General features: G+C 41.3%; 1 protein-coding gene across 3 annotated transcripts; it reads right to left on the bottom strand.

Moving 5' to 3' along the window:
* Window positions 1–7,171: 7,171 nt before the first annotated feature.
* wsb1 (WD repeat and SOCS box containing 1) lies at window positions 7,172–25,929 on the bottom strand. 3 transcript variants are annotated; one of them, XM_071522202.1, is made up of 9 exons: window positions 25,561–25,929; window positions 23,225–23,393; window positions 20,831–21,114; window positions 17,822–17,953; window positions 16,950–17,050; window positions 13,871–14,043; window positions 12,364–12,477; window positions 10,656–10,763; window positions 7,172–9,748 (listed from the first exon to the last, which is right to left on the bottom strand). In XM_071522202.1, the coding sequence occupies exons 1-9, from the start codon at window positions 25,598–25,600 to the stop codon at window positions 9,586–9,588; spliced, it is 1,284 nt and encodes a 427-aa protein (XP_071378303.1). In that variant the 5' UTR covers window positions 25,601–25,929; the 3' UTR covers window positions 7,172–9,585. The 3 variants fall into 3 exon arrangements, with proteins under 3 accessions (XP_071378303.1, XP_071378305.1, XP_071378306.1); XM_071522204.1 differs by lacking the exon at window positions 12,364–12,477; XM_071522205.1 differs by lacking the exons at window positions 20,831–21,114; window positions 23,225–23,393.
* Window positions 25,930–26,596: the final 667 nt, after the last annotated feature.

Genomic DNA, 26,596 nt, shown 5'->3' with positions numbered 1-26,596 from the left:
TGTTGTTTTTGCAGCTACAGTATGAAGGCGTGTCGTTGCTACACTGCCAGAGGCTGTTTTGCATACAACTGAGAATAAAAAAAAAAAAGGTTAAAAAAACAAACAAAAACAACGCAGGAAGTGAGTCATCGCTATGTTATGGGCTTTCAGGACGGGGGGGGGGGGGGCCATCTGGAGGAGGGGACTTCATTCAGTTAGAATTCCACTCTTTCTTTTATGTACCTTATTATCTGTAACTAGCTGCTAGAATATATGGATCCTCTCCATCATGATATTCCTGTGCTGGGTGGAGGAGGTGAAGCCAGGTGAAGCATGCTGGGAGAAAGGAGAGCAGAGCAGAGGAGAGGGTGGGAGCGTGGCGCAGGAATGTGGAACGTGTCAGAGAGCACACAGGATCCTTTTCAGCGCTGCGTTCCTGTTTCTCACAACCCACAGCACCAACGCTGCAGAGTCTGAGAACATGTTTATTGTTAGATATGATTTTGTCCAGAATTCCATGACTATCTGTATTGTAGGTAGAGAGATAACAGTGAAACTATGATCAAAATAGTAATTCTTCTACATTCTCTAATTGTGTTAACTTCTTGTAAATTAAATAATGCTGAAGTTTAACGATTCATCAGTTTGCTGGGGGCCCCCTGGAACTCCCTCAAGGACCCCCCGGTGGTCCCTGGACCCCACGTTGAGAACCACTGGTCTAGTATATATTGGCTGATGGAGCTTTCCCCTGCCGACTCGGCGTCTCAAGTTCAAGTTTATTTTGCCATTTACGTAGAAATGCATGGGAACATCTTGATCACGAGCCAAAACATATTCACCAGTACATGCATTTGTCAATAGTTGCTGTAGTTGAAGTGCAGTAGTGCTACTCATTTACTTTTTACTTCATACTTTTTTTTAATGATTGTGCATCTGTCCATATGTATTCTCTCCCTTTTCTTCTTTTTTGTTCTTGCAAATGAAATGCTGCTTTGACAGTGTTCTGCAAGTAAAGTTTATTTGCCAACTGTCCTTAATTTCTCCATTACACAAACATGTAATGGAGAATCAGAATCCTTTTATTGGCCAAGTATATTTGCACATACAAGGAATTTAGCTTAGTGGTTGCTTGTGTACTTGTTAAAGACATAATAAAAGTAATAAAACACAATATAAAGCAATAAAAAACAGTATATAAAAAAGAGAAACAGTATAAAATAGTACATAAACAACCCAAAAAACAAATAGAGACAGTAGATGAAAGATGAGATCAGAAACAAATACAGAATATATTATTGCACTGTTAGTAATTCACTATAAGTAAGTGTAAGTAATGGAGCTTTAAGCTTTAGAAAAGTAAGGTTAGTATCATGGCTTTATAAGGGATTTATTCATGGGTTGATTCACAGAGACACTAGTAATTAAGGGATTTTTCATGCCTTTTGTGCAGGTTTACAGGGTTATTAAGTGGGAACTAATGGAAAAGTTCCCTTCTCCCTGAATTTTTCATTAAATTAGAAAGTAAGGAGTCAAGATTAAAGGGGTGTTTAAGGAGGTTTTGATGGGATCACCTCCATTAATAACTCCCTTAATTCATTTTAAGGGGATTTTGCATGAACTAAGGGGTGAATTAATGGAAATGAATGGAAATGTAAGGTTATTTTAAGGGATTAGAGTACTGTATGTATCTGTCTGTTTTTAACCTGCCTCAGTCACTTAGGTCACCTGATAGACTGTATTTTGCAAAACAACACGGTTTCAAATGTGCTTTTGAATGCTTTTGAGTTCAGTTTGTCAACTCATTTTACAACTTATAGAACTTTTCATGGTGTTTTTTTCCCCCTCTGACACTGAGCCTTTTCATGAGGACATGAGGAAATCCACCCTGCCTGTGTCTCCCAGGCAGGGTGGAGCCCAGAGGCTGACTGAGCCGACTGGAACAACACTATCAAACGTGTGCTGTTGGATTTATCTAGAGCAAATGCATGTGAAATACAAATGGGAGGTAGATATCATGAATAAACAGATAACTGGAAACAAGAAAACAAGAAAAGATAACGAGAAAAAACACTGTTATCGCTTAGAAAATGTCAACTGTTTTGGCTGAACATATTTAGGTAACCCACTTTCAAAACTGGCAATTGCCTCTTGAAAGATTATCTATCTATCTATCTATCTATCTATCTATCTATCTATCTATCTATCAACCACAAGAAAGTGGTTTTCCTCTGCTGTTTTAATCCAGCTCTTTGTATTGAAAAGGTCTTATCAGTGACTTTTTGATTTATGTGCGTAGTTCAATTATTGAAACCAAAGCTGGTTTGAGGGTAAGATTTCCACTCTTGAGATCTGCAGTACATTACAGGTTCAAACGTTAATGTTGAAAATAATTCTGGGGGAAACACTGAATACTTGGATTTTGGGGATTTTATTGGCATGAAAATGGTCAAATTTAAAAATCAGCACAAAATATCAGCAGCTTCGATCCAAATTATCAGTATCGGCCATTAAAAACGTTCCATATCGGTCAAACTTTTTTGTTTTCATCATTCTGCCTTCCTGTCTTCGTGTCCCTCCCACACTCGTTCCGTCCCTCCTCCTCTTTCTCTTCCTTTTTTCTTTGCTTTTTTTCCCTCCCTTTTCTGCCTTCCTTCCCCTTATTTTCGTCTCGATTCTCCATACGGCAGGGGAGGCGTTCCCAACGCGAGAATAAACACTGACTTATTCGAGGTCATGTTTTTGAGCGAGCTGAGAAACACACACACTCCCACCCACACACACACACACACACACACACACTGTTCTGAAGACCCCAATCACAGTTAAACCTTCTCCACATGCTGAGATAAGATGAAACTTTAATGATCCATGTAGGGAAACTGGGTCGCTGCAGAAGCAAAACAATAACAGGATACAACAAATGGGGGTATTAAACATAACACAACCGATCATTAAAATTTAAGATCATGGAAAAGAGGGAAAAGCTTGTGCACAGCGTTTCAGTCGAGAAGTGGTGACAAGAAAAACAAAAACTAAAAAACTAAAAAAAATGCCACGTGTCTGTAGCTGTAACCGTACACTCAAGACCCAGAACAACAGACTGGAAGGATCTTTTTTTATTTTCAGATCACAATGAGCGCGTGTTAAGAAGAAATTAAGTTAAAAATGTATCAATGAAAAGTATAACAAAAATATGTGTTGCAGCATGATGAGGGTGTACAAAAATAATACCTGCAGAACACACTAAGAACAAGAACAAATGAATGAAAGATGAATGCAACTATGAAGACATATGCAATATATACAAATTAGACTGGATATCAGAATATGAAGATAACAAACAGGTAATGTGAACTCAGCAAAGTAATGTGTGAATTTGTGAATAATTACAAAGAAAGAATAAGAGCAGGAAAAGATCATGCATTTATGGAGTAAATCATTCTGCAGACAGTGTGATAACAGTTTTAATTCCTTGTTTAGATCTGCTATAGTCCTGCTTTTCCTCAGCCATGCTGCTTCAGTTTGCTGTCCACATCTCCAGCGGTGTAACTGTGTTGTATTAACAGCCCAGGTCAATAATAAACCTGATCACAGCTCATTTTCCACTGAGCCGCTGAGAGGCATGTGTGCTTTGGCTGCTGGTAGATTTCCACCCAGCAAACAGGAGGATCTCCAGCAGCGATAAAGTATTTTTCCGGGTGAGAGATGAGTTACAACATGATGTGTCTGGGTTTTTTTTATAACTAGGGTTTCCAAAACAGGAAATCTCGTTCACTGTCACTGGTTGCGACAGTGACAGATGAAAAAAGATGGAAAATCTTTTGCAACCAATTTTCTATGGAGCTGTGCTGTATGGAGCTGTGACACATAGATTAAGGACATCCTTTCTTTTGCTGTCTCTGTCCTGCATTAAGCCAACACATGACACACTCCTCCCAGATCTTGCTCTATCATTTCATTACATGTTGTGGAGGCGGACGATGAAGATTTTCTATGGACTTGTTTTTGTGGGGGACAACACTGTCCTCTTCAATATTTGAGGGGACATGTCCCCTGTCCCCCCACCCCTGCTTACTACACCCATGGCTATGGGACAGCATTTGTGGGTATATCTCACTCAAAACTAGTAATTATTGTTTGCGCTCAAATGACACCCTCTTACTGTCCGTCCCTAAGGTTCGCACTGAATTTGGCAAACGGGCCTTTATGTTCTCCGCCCCTGCAGCCTGGAACCACTTGCAGACAGATCTGCAGCTAGATGAGCTGATCCCGATTAGGGCATTCAAAAATTTAGTGAAGGGTTTGGAGGCAAGTTCAATTGGAATTTGTAATTGCTTCCTTAGCTAGAACTGTTTCCTCCTGTCTGTCTTTTAGGCATGTGATTCTGTGAGTTGCTACTGTATGTTTTGTTTTATGTGCTTTTAATGTTTGCTTGTATGTTGTTTGAAACCCTGTATTGCTGCTATCTTGGCCAGGGCTCCCTCGAAGAAGAGATCTTGTAATTTCAATGGGACTCATCTGGTTAAATAAAGGTTTAATAAATACAAAAAACAGATTACTCTCTTTCATCATCTTGTGTTTGAGATCCACCTATGGGGAAATCCAGTCATGGACCTCCATATAAGAATCCAATTGTGCCAAATCTGGGTTTGACAGAGAGCCTTTTGCCCCCTCCTGGAGGGCATACACACTGCAGCGCTACTCCCCTTCAGTTGACATTTACTTCTTGCAGCCTTACGAGTACCCTGCTACACAGCTTCGACCTACATTCCCATTTGGACCTTCTCACTTAACTGTCCAGAGGAGGACATATCCTTTATGCAGGGTGTGAAAGGTTGGGAAATCAGGTCAGTGCTGCTAAACTTCACTCGTTCGCTAGCCTGCTGCCCATGCCTGCTAGCCCCCTTCGCTACCAGGCTCCCCGCCTCAGTTACCTTCCACTCCCCTGCAGCTCCTAACGCAGAACAGGACTGTATTGTCTCCAAATCCAGTCACCCACGCAACTAGCCAGCCGCCCATGCTTCCTTCTTTGGTATCGGTCCCTTGGCTGGTCTTGTTGTTGAGCTTCTGCACTCCGGTTACCCTAGCTTTCCACTAGCTAGGCCCACAGCTGCATGACTCTCTCGAAGCCTGCAGCCCTGACTTCTTAGAGGGCCTTCGTCGCGTGCCTGGCCGGCTGCTTGCAGTGCCTTCATTGCTGCCAAGGACTCTCACCCTTTTTGTGTCATGTGCATGGTTTTAAAGCACGTTCAGGAGGCCATCGACACTCCCGAGAATAGCAACCACTGCCTCATGTTGCCTAAGAAGCTCAGGCGATGGAGGCTTAAAGTGGTTGTCGACCGGACTTCCTTCAGGGCTTCAGCCCTCACTATTAGGGCCCTCAATGTCTCCTTTCTCCTCTGGTCTACCAGGATGAGTCCAGGCCTGCAGTCGATCCATGGCGTTGTCTGTAGTCGGGGAGTGGGCCACTGGCACAATCTCTCTGGTTTGCCGGATAGTGAGAAATGACCCTCATGCAGCAGCAGTGCAACCATAAGAAGGAGGAGGATGAGGGCTTCAGGCTCTCCATCTCCATCTCCAGCTCCATTGCCATGTCACAGATAGGCACAAGTAGGGATGTAAAAAGGGTACCGTTTTAAGGTATACCGCGGTATCAAGCAACCACGGTTCTGAACCGCAAGCCTGTCCCTGTAAAACGTTGCCCAAGGTATAAATTTATGTTGTGAAATACCGTATACCATGGTATTTTGGTAGATACCATACCGTACTGTGAAATTTCATACCGTTACATCCCTAGGCACGAGTGCACTACAGCTCTGTGCCACTGGGAAAACACAGACTTTTATGCTCAGGGAACCCCTCTCATGAGAAACATTTGAATGACAGATGCATCCCTCTCTGGGTGTGGGGCCACCCAGGGAGGATCAACAGTGGCCAACCCCGCTGCGCTCTGCTCGTATCAACTATCCGGAGCTCCTAACCATATGGATAGCTCCCAGATGGTTTCTCCCCATCATATGCCCCACTATATGGGGAATGGCGTCTCCATCCCCGAATTGTGGATATGTTGCTGCAGAGATTCAGTCATGCAGCCGTAGATGTCTTCACCTCGCACAAAAACACCCACTATCATATGTTCTTCTCTCTTAATATTGGTGCTGGAGGTTCTCTCTCAACGGCCATTTGAGGCTATAAACCCCCCCCCTTCTTTTTTTTGCTATGTGCCTTAGTACTTGACATTGTTCCTGGGCCCTAACGTGTTGGAAATGTGTTTTTCATTACATGTGATGTGTCTTGTGCTTGCGTGAGAAGTAAATGTGTTCACTGAAGAGGAGTAGCGCTGCAGTGTCCTAAATGCCCTCAGGAGGAGCGGGGCCTGCATGGGCATAGGACGCTCTACTGACTGTCAAAGCCAGACTTGGTGGAATTGGATGCCTCTATGGAATTCATGACCATCTGTCATACCCCACAGGTGGATCTCTCCACTTGATGTTTCAGAGAACTGGAGTTACGAAGGGTAACCAGTGACATTACACAGACTGAAATGGCAGTAAAGTATTCACTAGATGATGAAAGAGAACATTAGGTCACTGTCAAAAGTCCCAGTAGTGGCAGTAAAGTATTTACTGCCTTATTTATTTCTACGGCCTGCATAGCTGAAGCATGTGCTGTGCCATTAGAATAGAAGCCTTTCTTGGAAAATGAATAATTAACTTTTTATTCGCTATGCGGTCTATGGCATGTGTGGCACAAATACCAGAGAATATAATCTTGTTACTGAAACTAAAATACAAGTGACATTTAGCGAACAATGCAGGCACAGTTAGAGAATACTTTGCTATCAGTGTCTCAGTTCAAACCTTGGACATTATTCACAGCTGTGTTACCACATTCAAATGTTTTTCTGCCCAATAACTTTGGTGGAGCTGAAGGCCATCCCCTCTCTATCAGTCTACCAGAGGCCTGTTTAGGTCATGGATCCCTGCAAAGAGAGTTACCACAGCTGAGAAAGCTGAGGCTTTTGGGGGGGGGGGGGGCTGCTGGCCTCTGACCACTGGGGGGGTTTGGCCTCTGTCCCAAACAGAAGTGCACCACTGAAATAGACTCAAACTGGACAGACAAAACAACAAATTCACACTGCCAAAACCGAGGTCGTCTGTCGTCTGAGGGATCATTGACTTTCATACAGACAGAGAAATGACTGCATTCAAAGCCTTTATTGAAACTACAAATGCAAAAATACATTAACAGAAAAATGAAATAACTTTATACAATCATAGATATTTTTGATATATTCACTGCTTCTACATGAGGCAGGACTGTTTTTCCAATTGCAATGGTTGTGGGATTACAAACACCGTTTCAACGCAACTCTTATCAGTGTTTCGTATGTAGAAGAACAAAACACTGCAGCCCCTTCATCATACAGACGTCATCTCTCAGCAAAAAGGTAATGAGGACACATCAAACCCAACCATTGACAGACTACCAGCCCAGAGGCTTTACTAAGTTCAGGGGAACCTTTGGCATCAGCACTGTTAACAGAGAACTTATTGCCAAGAAAAACTGACAGCCGCTCTGCATCCTCCTCTCTACATAAACATAACAAACAAACAAACTTAACAGAATATCATACGTTCATTTCCCCTTCTTGACAACACCTCCTTTCATCCAATCACAGGCACTCATCTGCACCGAACATCATTAGCCCTAAAGAACCTTACAAGGCATGTATACACACTGGAAATGACAATCAAGAAATATACTATTCGTCAAATGGCCATTCCGACAATGCTGCATCTTAAGAGGTATTTTAGACAACTGTGCATATTTGAATCTAGAATCCAGTTCAAAGGCTAACATGAGGATCTGTAACGCCAGAATGTGAATTCACCAAAGTGATTGAAATGCGGAGAAAAACAACTCTTGTGAGGAAAAGATAGGAGAAAGCGGCTTTCTTTGAGGGGTTGCTGGCATTGCTTACAAAGTAATTTCTTTATACAGCATGTATGCAAGTCACGGGGCACACTGCCATTCATACCTGCACAGTCTAGGTCTAACCTGTAAAAAGAAATGAAATCATTCTGTCATTCTAGTCTCTTAGCAATAAGACATCTTTAGTTATTCATATACAGTTTCACATTTAGAGAAAGAAAAAAACAAAAACACAAACAAAAATACATGTTTAACACAAGTACTGGATATGGATAACAAAAAGCAGTGAAAAAACGCTCTAAACTTTGATATGTTTATATACTTGGTAGACTTATATATATTTATATATATTTACAAAACACATGGAATTGTCTGTACATAGTTTTTTGTACACATTAAAATATAGACAGCAGTAAGCTAGCGGCAGAGGTGCTTTGCTATAGTGTGAGATAATGAAACACGACGCCGGCCTCTCCTTGCCCTGTAGGGGGCAGGATAGAGCGCAGTGGGAGCTAGGCAGCGAGGGTTTACAGGTTCTTCACACAGGCACATGGGAGGGGTGGGGGGGGGGGGGGCAACACTGCCCCCTGTCCCTGAGGATACATACATACATACATACATACAACACACTGAATTCTCTCACCATTTAAATCCCCAATCAGATTTTTTTGGGGGGAAAATGTCTGTAATCCAATGTTCTGCCGTACTGTGGCTACACCTGCATTTGGAATCAGGTTTGGGACTTTAACTCACTTACATCAATTCAGGTTAGCTCGATTTGCCGAAAAATGGCACTGATTTTGTGCAAAAAAGTGTATAGTATTGGGTTACCGACACATCAGGTTGCTGATATATCAGGCCAATATTGGCTTTATAATAAATATCAGAGCTATAATCCACATAAAATACTTTCATTATTCTGGGGGATCTCTGAATACTTATTCATTTAAAGATATTGTAATATTGGCACAAAATATCAGCAGTTTCAATCCAAAAACATCAGTATTGGCCTTTGAAACCCCACATCGGTCGAACCCAAACATCAACAACCTTCCTTCCCTTTAGCTCACCCTCTCTCCCGCTAGAAAATAAAAACACCCGACGCAAGAGCCGGCATCATCGCAAAGTTTCTCAAATAAGTGCAAGAGCCATTTCAAGTCAGAAGAAGAGAGATAGCGACGTTAATGTGTTCACTGATCCGTCTGGAGAGCTGGATTCTCTGCAGCCGGAGCCAGCGTGTGGCCTGGCAGAGGAAACCGCTGCATCAGCACTGAGGTGGAAGCTGGAAATGTGCGACACTGATATGGTGGTGGTGACGCGGGCCCCCGAAATAACTTGGCCCTGTAGCTATGGACACTGCACCGGACCCCGGCCCGCTCGTTTATTAAAGCACGTACAAAAATAAATATATACAAAACGATAGAGGACGACGTGGTGTTGGGGTGGGGGTGGGTGGGTGGAGGGGGCTGAGACGGGGCTCTACGGCTTCAATCGAAACAAAATCAAGTTCTGGGTTTTCCTCTTGTCCTGGTTTGTTTCCCCCTCTCTGGGAGTTCTCTGGAAAAAGTCCACGCTTTTTCAGGACACTAAAAGATTCATTGGTTTTCCAGCATGCTGCGGCGGGTGCAGTGGGTTTGGGTGGTGGTGGTGATGGTGGGGGGGGGGGGGGGTTTAGATGACTTTGTAGGCCAGGTAGTCGCGTAGCGGGGTGGGGATGGCCAGCGCCTCCACCTGCTGGGTGGCCATGACCCGCCGTAGTGCCATCCGGCACAAGTGCTGCAGACTGGAGATGCTACGGGGACACTCCCAGAAGTGCACACTGCCATCCCGAGTCCTGCAATTAAAACAATTTAGAAATACATAAATAAATAAAAAATACAAAAGTTAAAGACTACAAATGATGACAAATCAAACATGAAGATAGAGTATAATTATAAGCTACTAACAAGCATTAGCGCATTATAAGCACAATGTGAGTACATGATAATTATTGTAATCAGAGCATGATATAATGTGCCAAAAATTTGAAAACTTTACAGTACAATTGTATAGTTAATGACATTATATTAAATTGAATGTCATTTTCTGATGTTTTGTAACAGTGCTAGTTGCGGTTGGTGCTGCAACAGTCGTTGCACATAGCAGGAGCATGAAAATGCAATGGGGTTAATGCTTTTTAATTTTAATTATGACTTAAATATTGCACGCATATGAAAAAAAAATGTTGTTGCATTTGAATTTTCAAATTTGAATTAACATTTGAATATTGTTAACCATAAAGTGGGGCATGCCTTCGAAAATGAAATGTCAAATAGACTTTCATTAACATTTTAGTATTGTCAGCAAATATTGCATATTGGTACATGAAAATTCAAATACGAATTTGATTTTGCATTTGAATTTTCACTGCATCCAAAAGTGGAAAATAAAAATGCTATTGTGGGATTGCATTATCATTTTCCAATTTGCAACATTTCAAAATAGTTAACTTTGCACTTCCATATTTGTGTTTTGTTTGGATTTTTCTGCGAAATCCTTTCCCAATGTGAAAATTGAGCGTTGTGAATACAGTGTGCTTATAGAAGCATCAGGGTGAGGATACACTATAAATAAAACTTGTAAAGCAGGTTTCCTTGGTTGCTTTACCATAACGATGAGTCACTAAGGTATGTCCTATGGTATGTAATATAATGCATCTGCTCAGAAATGTGTGTGTGTCAGTGTGTGTGTTAGTGTCTTACCCAGCAGCAAGGACACTTCCTTCAGTAGAGAAGGCACAGCAGAGGCCGTTGGGCAGGGAGGCGATGGCCTGAGGAGCTCTTTCCTCGATACTCCAGAAACGCACTAGTCTGAGCGGTGAGGGAAAACGGCAAGGAAAAGAGAGGAAAGGATCTGCTGGTTAGCACTTCTCACATGTGCTTTGCATTAATCAGCTATAAAAAAAACATACACTGACACAGCTACAGTACAAACACATGACCACAATGTGAACATAACAAAACTATGATTCATCCTGTTCCGCAGAACATTTTGCTTCCGTTTCTAAGCAGTTTTGATCATACATCTTTTGATCATACATATGCAAATCTACATGTTCTCTACATCTGAAAAGTGAATATATAGCCCGTTTCAAAAGTAGGTATACATTTTTACATAAACATATTACTAAATATTATTCCTGTTTCCAGGTACACTTATCAAGTGAATGTTGAATTATTTTATCAAAAAGCATTTGATTTATTATTAAAAATAGTTTTTTTTACAAGGCATGTCTAAACACTTTCTGTACATATGTATAGGCTTCTGTAGACCATCATGGCCATCATGTATATAAGCTATAAATTCATTTTTGTTTTTCATCATTTGCTCCATTTGTCTTTACATTCTATTTTCTTTGCTGTATCCTGTTACCATTTGCTGCTGCAACAGCCCAGTTTTAAGTTTCGTCTCATCTTAGCGTAAAAACATCATCCAAAAATGTGGACCAACTTTGTATTTCTCCTATTCAGCCAAATCTATTTCACAACATTTTCAGAGACTTAGAGGAGGGGCTGCAGTGGAAAGCTTGTTTTCCATCCTGCATTTTATGGAGCCCGCTTACCCTCTGCCTCTCTTCTGCTCTCAACACACTTTGCACTTGGCCAGCCGGCGGCCAGGGCTGATTAATGGCTGCCTTGTGACGGTCATGTGATCAATCCCCGACAAACCAAAAACACAGCTCTCTGCTCTCAGACCCATTAAGACTCATGACTCTCTGCGAGACTGAAAACAAACTGCAGCAAACACTAATGCCTTTCTGCTGCAGACGGCTGTTTACATATAACCTGATGACTGTGTGGGCTAATGGGCATCTGAAGAGGCTTTAGGGGAGAAAAATCAGCCCTGAGACACACAGCAAAACAATAAATAGGGTTACACCCATAGGAGTTTTGGAAGGCTGATAACAATATCAATACCTGGAGTTTTTGCTTTTTCCTGCATTTCCTTACTGTAGATAATTTTCCAATACTCTTATCATGTTATGTTCAGATGTTGAAATGTTATGATATTTGCTATTTTTCTGTCATCTTAGCATTCGTTTCAAATATTTACTTCCATCTAAATAATATGAGTTAGTCCTAATTCCCATGTCATTTTAAGACGCGGCCTGTTCCGCCCTGACCTGAACTTCTTTTTTTTTTTTAAATGTAAAAGTTTCACAGCGATAGATTACTAAACCAAATTAAAAGTCTCCGGAGTTGTTTTCTATGCCATTTGGAATTGAATGGGAGTGAATGAGCCTGAGAGGTTTGGCAAAACTGATTTAAAAATATCTTTAATCGTTGTACATCGGTGTAAAAACAGTCGGAATGAACATTAAAGTGATGGAAAATGTAAAAAAAAAAAAAAATAGCAAAAAACACAAATCACTGGTTATTACTGTAACACTGCGGTTATTCAGTTCCTCACCTGTCGTCGGTGATGCTGGCGATGTGGCGGCCGTCGTGGCAGAAGCTCACAGACCGAACCCAGCGGTCGTTCGCCCCTCCGGCAAAAATTGGTGATGGCGGAGGGAAGAGATGGCTGGAGAAAGGCGGGGGGGCGAGATGTCAGAAACAGCGTGTGAATTACATTTCTCAGGTAAAAACAAACATTCACAGTTGATACCTTAATATACTCATTATACAGTCATGTTCTTACACATATCATGGTTACTGTGAATTTTCATTCATTGTATATTTTTCTGTTTTTGAGTCTTGTGGCTAGTCAGATGAAGGGAGGTAAGTGCGTATATTTAATGGTTCGGGCTAGGTTTGGGCCGATATTTGATAATATTGAATGTCGTGATATTGATATTTTCCTCAGCACCGCAATATTACATCTTGGATATCGCCCAAGCCTCGTTCGGGCTTTCAATCGTCTTGTATGTATACATCTTGGGAGCAGGTTTCAGTGTGCAGATGCTTCTTTAGTTCCATAGAGCACTTGGGCTATGTAACACCCCTCTGGCAGCCATCCTGAAGGCTGCCTCAGCTCTAGGTAACAGTGGCTGTGAACAGCTGACTATGTACGACACAACTGTCTCAGCAGAATTCAGTAGATATGGTTCATTTCGGTACCGTTTTGACTGGGAACTGATCATTTCATCACTGATACATCTGACTGATTTTGACCACTGACCACTGTTTTGTTGTTAACACATCTGATTAGCACACTAGCTAATGTGTTTAGCAGAAGCTAGTGTTAATAGTAGCTAGTAGTCGCATATTAACATATACATCAGTGTCTTTAGCCAGCTGGCTAGTTAGCTAGCTAACAGTTTGTTCAGGTTAACTGAGCTGACTCTTGCTCAGTTAACCTGAGCAGTTAACCTTTGTTTACATAATGTTCGCATGTTAACTAGCTAACCACAGTATCTGGTCAGCTAACCATCACTGTCTTGTTAACACATCTGATTAGCACACTAGCTAACATGTCTAACAGAAGCTAGCCATTCATAGTGGCATGTTAACATTAACATTGGTTGCTTTGCTAAGTTAGCCTGCTAGCTAGTTTGCTAGCTAACAAAGCCAAAAAACAACATTTTTTCCCAGGTTAACTGAGCTGACTCTTCTCAAGCTACAACTCAGAGTGTTTTGGAGTAGAGACTAGGGCTAAAGACAAGACAGTTTACCTTGTCACAGTAACCTACATTTGGAAACTAATCTACTTTATCAGACTAGTCGCTTTTACTTAGAACTTGGATCTACAGCCACACCACAACAAGCTATTTCAGGGCTTACTTTGTCTAGTCCGGTTGTTAAATATTTTGACATTATTAACCAACAGCCAACTCTCCAACGGACCTCCATGACGGAGCCAGACGTGGTTTGATAGGAGATCTGTGATGCAACTGTCAAGCCTCTAAACAACTATTAAGAAAAAAACACTGCTAGTCAAAGCAAAACAAAACAAACTGCATGTGCACAGGTCTCACCCCAGCTCCAGCAGGATGGTGGCCTTGTGGGGGTCCCATACGATGACCCGGGTATCGTAGGAGGCGGTGGCCAACAGCGCCCCATCTGGCGAAAACTCACAAGACACCACGTCGTTGTGGTGCCCCTCCAACCTCCCGATCAACGTATACTTATCCATGTTCCATAGGAACACCTGCGAAGGGAAGAGAGGCTTGTTATAGCCCATGGAATGATTTTGACTAGATGCATTATCTCACACTTATGACTATTAAATGCATATAAAACATCAATTAGAAATTAGATTAAGCAACAGCAATTAAACATGAATTAAACAGTTATGCTCAGTGTCACTGTAAGGCTTTGTAACCTTAAACCAGGCCAAACAAACATAAATCAGCACATGCTATACAAGCAGCAAGGCTATCTGTCAAAATGCATCACTTCACCTAAATTGATATTGAGATGTATTTCACTGACTACAACATTATGATTAACATTCATACATTTTTATCTAAATACAGTCTTAAACATTACAATTAATATTTATACATGTTTAAATACATTGTTAAATATGCTATATAGCTTTTGAAATCAATAAATTTAACAAAAAAAGTCTACACATAAAAGAGAAAATAAAACAAGTAGTAACTTAAGGTAACATAATGTTACTCCACTGGTTTCCCCTTTCAGAGTTTTAGTTCACTGTGTTTACAATAGGCTCGCACCTCCGGCAGAAGCCTACGAAGAGAGACAGATACTGCAAGAGAAAAGAACATTTCATGGCCAAAGGGTTGATACCTTTGGCAAAGCACACACACACACACACACACACACTCACACACTCACACACACACTTGCAAAAATGTGATAATCTGTAGATGCCTTTTGCTTTTAATAGTCAGCCATGGTTTTAACTGTTCAGTAATGTTGTCTTTGCTCTAGGGCAATGCAAGAAATGTGCAAAAAAAATCTAATGAGGATTTGCAATTAAATTTTTAACACTGTCCTTGATAACTCTTGCAGCTAACCGCTTTTATGTCATTAGCAATTGATAAACTTAAACAGATAAACTTACATTTAAAAAGCAGTACTGCAAACATTGCATGTGAGCAGACTAATTCAGTTAAACTGAACTTAACGTAGAGTTTCTTCAGTTGATACAGTTTCCTCCCTCTCGCTGCAGTGTGAAGTGCTTGAAGTGTTCCTGTGCTTGAGGCAACTGCCTGCACTCTAAACCATCTGCACATTTCCCATGTTGTTGACATGACTGGACTACCAGCTGCTACCAACTGTAAGGACTTATTGGCTGACACCAACCTCCTAGCCGTTTCCTCATTTCATTAAGACAATAGTAGCAGCCATTTTCCCTGTGGCAATTCTAGCAGCTAGCACAGTTGTGTTTTTGTTGCTGTTCAGTTTTGACCGAAAGAATGTTTATGGAGAAATGCGGACGAAAAAAACAGCCCATTTTACTTCTGTTCAGCTGTTGTTGCCAATGGCAAAACACTCGAATGCTAATCATAAAAGCAGAAAAAGCCACAAAACACCTGCAGATGTAAAAGTTACAATCTATTTGGCCAATTTGTGGACAACAGGGAATTTACCATCTTGCATCATATTTTTCAATAGTAGCGTTGTTCTTCCTATACTTGGAAGAGTGTTTGGGGCAAAGGCAGACATTTATAGAGATACAGGCAGTCTGCAAAGGCACAAAGAACCCTTTCATATGTTATTACGTCAACAATGATCTGAGCTCTGCACACTAATTCCATTACAAAAGGGGTTGGTGCAACATAACTGAGCATTGGTGTGTTGTTGACTAAAACTGAACGTGCAGCATACATGCGGGCCCAGCGAGAGGGGGCAGCTTGATTTTAAAACTGTTGTGGCTGGCTGATGGGTGCGCTATAACTTTCAATTGATAGTATTACAATGTTATATTGTATGCGATATTGGGAGAGACATTTAAACTGACAGTCACAGAAAACCTAACCAAGAAACAAAATAAAAGCTAGGTGTGTACTAACGCTAGGGCAGTGCTAATTAAGTACAGATAAGGGTGGGGGGGTGGGGTGGGGGGTTCGGGAGGGAGAGAGGGTAGGGGAGGGGAGGGGAGGGACAGAAGGAGGATTTTACCACCACTTTAATGAGAGTTTTAAAAACGGAAATAAATAAAAAGAGGAACTGCAACAGCAGAGGTAGACAGACACGGAGCAGCACCTACGTACGGATTGACCTTGCGGGTCAGGGGCCAGGCTGCCCCTGGCCAGGGCATTGGGCACTGTGCGTCCCCGGTTTGCACCGGCTGCTCAAAATGTCAGCGCGGCGCTCCGTTCAAAACCAATCACACATTGAGCTCTGCCACCACCTGTGACAGGGAGAGCAAGACACACACTGTAGGGACACATACAGCCTAACAAACCTAGGACCATCAGTTGAGAGATGTCTACCATTACCACCATGTTCATTTTTTTCAATGGTTGCCTTAGGGTGGTCAGTCTATGGACTCAATATTCAGGAACATGCCTGCCTTAAGGGCTGCACAGACTGGAAAGTCACTTAAGAAAGTGCTCAATCAAAATAGAAGAAAATATTTTTCTTCTCTGACCTTTGATAATATGCAAGGCTTACCAAAAGTCAGCTTTGTTTTTTGAAATTGAAATAAAGGTGTTGTTTGGGAGTCATTTCAATTAATTCTCATGTCAAGACGTCCCTGCTGTGATCACAAAATGATTTGCAATTCAGTCTCCCCCACTTCAAAACATAAATACACTAGAAAGTACTTGGATAATATTGGAGTGGTACGACAAGGTTTCTACAAAACCAGTGTGAAAACAGTTCTCTACTCTGCATGCAAACTTCATAATACCAAAAACCTTTTTTTCCACTGCAAACAAAACCAAGCAAAATCTAGAAGCAGGTAGTACAGCTTGTCATGACACTGAGCAAGTTTCTATTGAGGTGGAAATGGGAGGGTAGGTGGGTGGGGAGTGTTTCATTTGTAGGTTCATTGAGCATAACTGGGCACAAGCAATAGCACACAGAGTAGCTAGCAAACCCGGAAAGTAAAGGAGGGTGAAATAGAACTTGTATATGTACCGCTTTACCGGCGCCCACTGAGCACAGGATGGAGGAGTCGGGGGAGAAGGAGCTGCAGTACACCCAGTTTTGATGCCCCCGCAAAACCTTCACCATGTTACCTACAAGACAGAAAAACACAGACATATTCCTAATGAAGCAGCAGACCACGGCTATTATTCACAAGTTTTTGCACAACTATCACAAACCCTAGATGCTGACAGATTCTTGCTCTGATTAAATACATTTTCCACAGGTGCTCTCAGTCAGGACAAGTAGGTAATTCATAATAGGCCTAACCTTTTTGTGGTCCATATTTTTTACATTTTATTTCCTTATTGATTCAGGTGACAGATTCAGGTGATGGCAAACAGTGAGGCATGTGCGGTTGAAAACAACCGCACATGCCTCACTGCAATTAGAGAGAGTACCAGTGTTTGCCAATGGAAACATTTCACAGAGGGAATTTAGGTCACAGCAGCGTGTGTTTTCTTTCAAGGGCCTCTTTTAAACATGAAAGGCTCACATGATCTTTGCATGTTTGTTGGGGATTGTGTGGTTTTATGCGCCACTGAAGCAAAGGGCCGTGCAAGGTGGATTTGCCCAGAGTTCATGCACGACATGATCAGGGACTTCGGGAAAAAGTCGGCTCGCCCATCCATTCCTCATGTCCATGTACAATTGTGTGTGTTCTGCACATCTGATAGTCTAAGAATATAATGAAACCAGCATTTGGCTGGCCCATTTCTACATATGTAAACACCTATGAAAATGAAAGCCAGCATGAGAATAGTTTTCACTTGAAACCAGTTTAACCAGTGGCAGGATCCTTGTGGTTCCAGGGAATATTTCAGTTTAAATGAAGGCTATCCACCAAGGACACCTATCCATACCGTCATCTTTTAGGTCCCATACACGGAGGGTCTTATCTCTTGATGCCGAGACCAGCATGAGGCTGCCATCAGGAGCGAAGGTCAGGTCTCGCACTATATCGGTATGGTCCATCAGATTCAGCAACAGCTTTCCTGCAACAGCCAATCAAAACAAACAGGATTAATTAATAACTCATGGGACACAGTAAAGCAGTGGAAAAGCTACTCTAGGTCAGCCCCTCCCTTGTTCTGTTTGTCAAGTCTGAGAACGATGTCAGAGATAACCCTGCAGGAAGCGTGGCTTGACAAGCATGATAGAGAAGCATGAGGGAAAAATGCGAAGAAAAGAAAAAGAATGAATCAAGTGAAACAAAAATACAAAAGTATAGCCTGGAATGAAAGAAGGATTGACTCTTATTTGAACCCTTAAAAAAAAAAAAAAAAAGAAGTATTTCGCAAGAGCATTAGCACTGATTGACAGTAATCCGAGTGCAACGCCCTACAGAATGCCATGTAGTTCTATCAATCTACAATACATGCAATCCAGCAAGGTAATCTGAATGTAATGCCTGCTATTTTCTGACTACTGATACCCCATGTTAAGCATTGGCTTTTTTCCAAAGGCAAACTCTAACCACAGCCTCACTAGAATTCACTGGCAGTGTACCAATGATGTCAACTGCCAGTGTGCCAAAAGATTAATTATAACAAATCCACCATTGCTAAACGAATTACAGGTTAAGAAATTCAGGTCGACAAAAACAGTATTGCACATTCGGACACCCACAATGAGATCATACAACAAAGTAAAAATTTTAAAGAATGCATAATGTGAATTCAAATAAGATAAATGAAATGTGTTTACCATCAAGTGGAAGTGGTGAATTTTACAAGAGCTACAAAAATAATTAAATACAGAGATCGTGGTAATTGTTTGCTGTAGTGTTCTCTCAGTCTGTTCCATTTCAAATGTGCACTTGTCCAGCTAGCCTAGCCTAGATTCCTTTATCCTCACCAATTACCCAATCATGTCTAAACTCCTATATCTGTCTCAAGTTGAAGGGAAAGTTGGATATAAAAAAATAACCAATTACATGAGCATAAAAACAAACTGCTTTCCAAACAATACATAGCACAGAAACTGCTATATCTAAAATTATAAATGATCCTCTTAGCAGCAGCTGCTGGTGGTGAATGTTCTTTTCGAGTTCAGATTAATGTTAGTACACCTGTAAACCACACTTAATTGGTATATATCATATCTCTCCTTAGTAGTTCTCTCTCTGCTGCTTGCGCAGTTCTATACACTCCACAGCAAAGTTTTGCTGTGGAGTGCCTCAAGGTTCCATCCTAGGTCCTATTTTGTTTTCTATGGATATGCTCCCACTTAGACTTAACATTTCCTCTCATGGCTATGGCTAACATTTTTCTAAACTTGCGTTACAATGCTAACTTGTTATCATGCTGAATATTTTGAAGTGTGGTTAATTTGGTTTGCTAGGAGTCCAATATAGTTTGCTCAGTGGCCCCTCACACACCTACAGTATCAGTTGTCCTTTTGGTTTCATTTTGGTGATGCCCTTAGCAGACACTACAGTGTTGGGTGCAACTTCAAGCCTATAGTGATATTTCATTTATACGAAAACCCACCTTAGCAGTACAATCTTTTATAGCTGTTTTATTAATTAATAATTAATGTTTAATGTTTTATCAATTAATTAATTTATTTACTTGACAACACTTTGTTTAAAACAGGGCTATATTAATATAATAGTTTTATTTTTTTAGTGTATAAACGACAACTTCCATCTTTCACTTGGTCCAATGCATTTAGACAAAATAAGTGTTAACTGTAAGTTAGCATAGATTCAAATCTGTAGAAGGAATCACTGCTCTCACCCTTGCTTTGTTTGGTGCATAAAAATTGGTAGAATATCTTTGGTAGAAAAAAGATGGTTCGCACTCAAAAAGAAGTAGGTTTTCCAAACCTTTTATGTTTTCATTTTGCAATTTTTTTTTTATAAATGCAGAGAGAGGCAATTATGTATAAGAGTTATCATAGACGCAGAGCAGTCACCCCCATAGACACAGGTACATTCAGGTTATATAGGCCTATATGTAAAAAATAATGATAACATGTTGGTACGTTGGAATCCGCAAGCAGCCACTACAGATGTAAAAAAAAATGTAATTAGCATAATGAGAACATAAAAGATTTGGAAAACCTACTTGTTTTTGAGTGGGATATTTTTGATCTGATGTTTTGACCTTCAGTGTGCCTTTTTTCAAACTTGCAACATTGGCAATGAATTGCAGTGGGAAGGAGCGCAAACAACATCTATCAGGTCTGTCAAATAAATGAACCGGGTGGAGAAAAAAAACAACCAGTAGGGCTACAGCTGGAGACTTCACCTTTGTTTGTGTGTTTACAGAAAATCAGCCAGGGATGGAAGAAGGAATGGAAAATGAGAAGAAGGGCCTAATCACAACAATCACGCTATTTAACTTCTGGGGGGAAAAAGCAAAGAAAAAAAAACTCTGCACATTCACTATCAGAGTAAATATTTTTAATTACTTTTTAATTGGGAGTTCTTACATAACCATAATAGGATCAATCATCCCTTGTTAATGACTGCTACTAATAGCACAATTAAAATTCTTGCAACTGGGCAGCTGTGCTGCATGCCAGTTGTGTTACAATGTTATGTTAAAAAGCCCAACTTATAAAGAGGGATCTGTTCTGGGTACAGGGTACCATTAGGTTAGAGCTACCAACAAACTAATGCTATGATAAATGTTGATATGTAGAAGTGAGGTGAATCTTGACACGAGAAGGCAAACTAACAGCATATAGGCTACATCTAAACAACCCAATTCAACTTTGGCATCATGCTTCCACCAATCAGATGAGCCCAAGGAGGGAATCTGTTCAAATCTGTGAAGCCACTGTAAAATGTGTCAAGCCATTTCAAACAGCTTGTACACACTGAGACACTTTCCGGTTTTGAAAGCACTAGAATTTGTCCTCACCTGTGTACACATCCCAGATCTTGATGCGGCCGTTGTTGAGGCCCGTCGCCAGCAGCAGTTGGTCCTGGCCAAACTTGAATCGGTGCCACTCGATGTTAACACAGCGGCTCTGCTTTTCCGGCACCGACGAGCCGAAGGCCAGGCCCCAGACGATGTCACCGCAGTCGATGGTGTGCTCGCGGAGCTCGCCGGCCACCGGGACCACCTGACCTCTGTCGCTGTTCTGGCGGGACAAGCGGCGTGGGCTCGATGCGTTGGTGCCCTCCCCACCGTGGCCCACAGAGCTACAGCAAATGGAGGATGGATGAAGAGAAACACAGAAGAGGAGGTCAACAAGAGACAAAGAGGTGAAAGTAAAACAGAAGTGCAAGAGAGCAACTAGTTAAAAAGGGGAGAGAAGATGAAGTGAGTGACTCATTCTGTGCGGAAAACATGTTCAACAGTGAGCAATCTACAACAGCACAGGGTCAACTACTGTACAGGCCACTAAGACACATTAGCATGGATGACACACCTTAAAAACAAACCGCCTCGGCTGGTTGCATAAATGCATCACCACACGTAGCATTCTTTAACTTGGCAGACAAGTCGAAGCAGGCTGACCGCAATAGTTCTTGATTTGTTTGTTTTTTTAGATTTGTAAACCGATAAACCAGTCCTAAATGGTTAAAAAGGAAGAGCTGAGGGCCAGTATTGTCAGTGGGTTTTATCAGAGGTATTACTCAATGAGGAACTTCGCTATACTCTGCCATTTCAGGGGAAAAAGCAGCTCACCAGTCCCAGCCCACAGGTCAGTAACAACGACCACTTGTTCCACAGACAATTTCAAACTGTGGCTCTGAGAGTCACAAGGCCCTATTGAGTGGAAAAAGAGCCTGTTCAGCAGAAAGGCAGCAGATAATACGAGCCACGTGTCCTTGGCATCGAGGAGCAGCTCTTTGTGTTGCTTATGCTCCCTGCCTTGGGGCGGGGAGGGACAATGAGAGGAAATAATAAACTTCTAGAAAATTCGCCAGGGAGATAGATACGCCAACACTATGCATGTGAATCCGTAAGACTCATTTACTAAGTGAATAAATACTATAATGCACTGATTTTATGATTATGATTTTTTTTTGTGCAACTTGATGCAATCCTCTGTCTTTTATCTTCCCGTTTAACAGCTTTACAGCCTCACACCGGGAACAATGCAGATAACACACAGGGAACGTTTCATAGCAATTTCATTTTTACAGCAAGAGCATAAAGCGATAAGATCCTCAAGCTGCTATGTTTTGATTTCTCCTGCCAAAGTTTTCCACAGCCGGGCAAATGATTGCTTAAGATTTACACCTTCAAAAGCACCTTTTAGAAAGGCGTAGGTAAAATGATGATGCTCACTGCTAGCCTTGGACGACAGGCCAATAAGTAGCACAGGGCTAATAACGTCACATTCAAGCACCTGGTAATCTCCCCGGAATTCACTGGTTAGCATTTTTCCAACGATCCAATGATTTCCACTGTAGATAATAATGCCTTGACATTGAATCAACAATTCAATCCTAAATACCCTAAAAGTAATGAAGCAAAGAACACCACCTACCAACTCAGCTTACAGTTAAAGCACTCATTTCTCTAAGAGTTATTGTAAAAGTCTAATTGCAGCCCAGTGGTTTCCCAGCAACAGTACAGCACTCATCCAGTGTCCCTCTCCCTGCTACAACCGTTTCACCAAATTATACTCCAGCTCCAAAGAAAGATTTCAAAGCTGAGGAGTTTTTAAGAAGAGTGCCTTAGATTCCCACGCAGAAACATGAGACCATCGCTGTGAAAATTGGTTTATTCCATGTGTTGCTTTCTATGTGTTTATTCTGTGTGTCTGCGGGTCGGGCACGTTTGGCAGAAATAGCCTAGCTTTGAGCCTCGGTGCATGCAAGGACAAACCTTATTAGGAAAAAATAGAAGAAAACCTTGAGTGGGCCAAGTCAAAGAGGAATTGCCCAACGGGACGGCTCAGTGTGCAATAGGTGCCGGGAAGGAGTTTCAAATTCTACTGGTATGCCAAAAATGACAACTATTCAATGTTTCCCCAAGAATTGTATTCTTATCGGGATGGAAAACCCTCTGAAACAGCAGTTTAGACAACTATGGGACACTAAAACTCTCCACTGAAAGCCAGACTAATGAATTTTTTTAAGGTGTGTTAGCACCTTAAGGCAGAGTGAGTCAGGTTTCACAGCTGGTTTTACAGACCAACACGGTTGAAGCTATTGAGGAAACTCCTATCCACTCCTCTATCATATCGGCGGTGGATGACACTCACCGGCTCATATCAGATTTTTACAGAACGCCCTGTATCGGTTAAGCGAGACATCGGTCTAACTGGATGCATTTCAGGCTTAGGGGACTACTTACAAATCTTTCAGGCATTTTGACCAGGGAATGAGCCTGACGATGCGATGCCCTTGAGACCAAGCGAAGTAGGAACCATCGGGTGCGAAGGCTACAGTCCAGGCCTCACGCCCGGACTTCTGGTCGAAGGGAGCGACAGGCACCAGGAGTTCACCAATGAACTTAGCCTTACCTGGAAACACAAGAACACTGCGACTTCATAGACAGCACTGAACGGCATTATTTATTATCACATTAGGCTTCCTTTACTCAACCCAACCTGGCCAACAGGAATCTCAACGATCCCAGAATTACCACCTCCACACACACACACACACACACACACACACAAACAAGTGGGCTTGTCGGCAATGCAGTTATCTGATTGGCCGACTGTGCAGTTAGCACAGCTGATAAGATAATAACAGGGGTTTGGTTAGCATAGTTGATAAGATAAGATAAATAGGTTAAATGTCCTGTAATGTTTACGATAAAAATCATCATGGACATGCATATAGGTTTATATATGTTATTAAAAAACTCTGTATCCTTTTAAGACATACCTGAAAACTGTTTTTGTATAAACTTCCATTTAATTACAAACTTCCATTTGATTGATCATTTAAGTTGATTATTGCTACATATTATGTTAGAGAATAATGCTGTTGTTCAGTTAAATTTAAAGTATTATGTAACTTGAAGAGCTACAGAAATAGTTACAGAAACAGTTAAAAGCATTAGCTATAATCTGCTGACTATCTTTTTAAATATTTAACCACAAGAGATTCTTTAAAAAAACATAACACCACGCAAGTTACATAAGGTAACAATCAAAGTCCATGAATTTGACGATTACTCAATTTTGATTAAATAAAAAGTCAGATAGGCTAGATCCCAGAGAGAGATCCTACAGAGTGTGATGAGGTTACTAATCTGTTGTCATCATGTAATTACCAACTACCGTATAGGTAATTTTGGATTTGATGTAACTTAATTTGCCCACACAAACCGGTTATTATGGGTGGCGTTGACATAATGCAATAACATGAATCGTTTTCCTGTTTCTCTCAGCAGCCATGGAAGCCAAGGCATGTAACGTTTCCTCAGTGACTCATCCTGCAGCGGTCCTTCTATCTGATATCACGTCCCACAGCATTCCTCAACACCTTTTACCAATCTTTAAGATCCACTCTTCAATTCGGCATGCATTGAATACATCACAAAGCACTTGTTTCAATAAAATTTCAACTTTTATAACAGCCTATACTGTACTCCATGGTGGGCAGTAGCTAGCAGCGTGAAGCATTTCTAAAAGTTTATTTTTCAAATTGAAATATAGTCTTTGGTGTAATTGGATGAATGCCGAAATTAATGTGTCGATGCCAGCGATACAGAAATGCTTTCAGACATATTTTATGAGGTATGTATCGTTTGCCGATAAGCAAGGCCAGATTAAATCCCACCACGTCGCTGAATAGTGTGGCCTGACTGCACCTATCTGGGCCAGCGTTCCCTCCCTCCTATGCAACGCAGTGTAACATACAGGATGAACCGCTGCGTGTGGGGGAGGGGAGATTCGAACTTGGGGCTTTAGCTACATCGGAAACCAGGCGAGAAGGAAATCGATTTTCACCCTCGAAATATGAAAAACAAGGAACGTAAAAAATGACGAAATCATAGCAAATTAAGTAATCATACAAAGCCCGATCGGAATAGTAGGTTAAGACACAGAATGGGTTTATTAATCCTATAAACTCAAAATAAAACGATGCATGCAACCTTTCAAGATGTGACGCTTCAGACATACCGTAGCTACGTGACGCCTGTCACAAGTCAGTGAATTAATGCTTCTTGCTTATAGACAAATGTAAATACCTCGCAGAACATAACTTCAGACATTTTTTTTTATAATGCAATAGGGTATTTTGGTAACTTCGGCATATAAATGAGCCGCCATGCAGCACTTTATTTCAACAAAATCTCAGTTATTACAATTGGTTAAAAATGCTCACTACTGCCCACCACGGTGTATTTTGGTGAAAGACTAACAGGCGAATTGATAATAAAGAATTACATTTTATTGGAAATAACTGCTGCTTTGTGTATCAGATGCATGCCGAATTGAAGAGTGGATCCTAACGATTCGTAAAAGATGTTCAGTCATATTCTCCGTAGACATGCAGACACAATTTAAGGCAAGGCAGCATTAAATTAGCAGATTTTTTAAACCAGTTTGGTGTGATATTCTCTCTGCACGAGTGAGCGAAACTACATCGAGACAAGGCTATCTGTAAACGGTCTACAACACCATGCTGCTTCCAATCCCTGACCGAAACAGAAAAAGAAGCGACTCAACTTACCTATTTCATTTTCGTTTACAGAATCTGGGAAGCTTGCCATCTAAATAAGGGCGGGGACCTAAGAGAAAAGCCTAGTATTTATTGAATAAGGAAGATATTCAATGCGGAATGTCGGCGGGTTTTTCCTCTTCCGATGTCTAGAATAGTCGATTGGATCCCTCCGCCAAGCTCAGTGTCCGTACAGAAAAATGCAGTCGTCGTTGCACTTAAATAGATCTATTTTCCTTTATTTCCACGAACAAAATTCACGTTGTTTTGCTGTTCAATTGCAATAATGGCACGCGCGTGATGACACCGCCTATGCTACAGAACCGTTCTCTGCGTGATTATAGTGTTGGGCAGTGTCGACCTCGTAAACGTCTATCGAAATACAATGGCTTCTCACTGGATAGCATCTATTTTCATCCAGAGAGAGGAGGGCCGACGATAAACTGTGGGAGGGTTTTCATTACACGTCAGCACAGTTGCCATAGTAATACTACACCTCCCCCTCTCGCGCTGCATTCAGGTCCCATAAGAAAGATGGTAAATACGATGACTTTACTGCTTGAAAATACCGTTCAGCTCAACTTTCACATGGTAAATACTACCAGAAATCTGAGTCTACTCCCAACCTGCGAGTTCCAAGGAGTATTTACCAGCTGAAAGCTGAAGTGAACAGTATTTTCTAGTATTTACCATCTGCGACTGAGGTGAACAGTATTTTCTAGTATATACCATCTGACAGCTGAGGTGAACGGTGTTTCCTAGTATCTACTATGTAGCATTTGTGAGGTAGCATTCCCATGTAGTCTTGTGTTATACTTTTTGATATAGAAAAGTGTAACAGTGTCCCTAGGAATCAGTGTTAGAGTTAGATATATGGAGCCAAGGTTGGCTTTTTATTAAAATCAGTTATCACCCAGTCAGTATAATCTACCTATATGATGACTCTATATGATGAGATTGAATTGATTACATATTTATTGTAGAGTTGATCAATACTACACTGGTTGTGTAAGGCAGTGGTTCTCAACGTGAGGTCCAGGGACCACCA

The sequence above is a fragment of the Centroberyx affinis genome, unplaced genomic scaffold (assembly GCF_046629955.1).
Source record: "Centroberyx affinis isolate AG114_WGS23_722 - 3 ecotype Tasmania unplaced genomic scaffold, CSIRO-AGI_Caff_v1 ptg000966l_1, whole genome shotgun sequence".
NCBI classification, from domain to species: domain Eukaryota; kingdom Metazoa; phylum Chordata; class Actinopteri; order Beryciformes; family Berycidae; genus Centroberyx; species Centroberyx affinis.
Note: the sequence above shows the minus strand (reverse complement) of the source record. Positions and strands in the feature narration are given on the sequence as shown.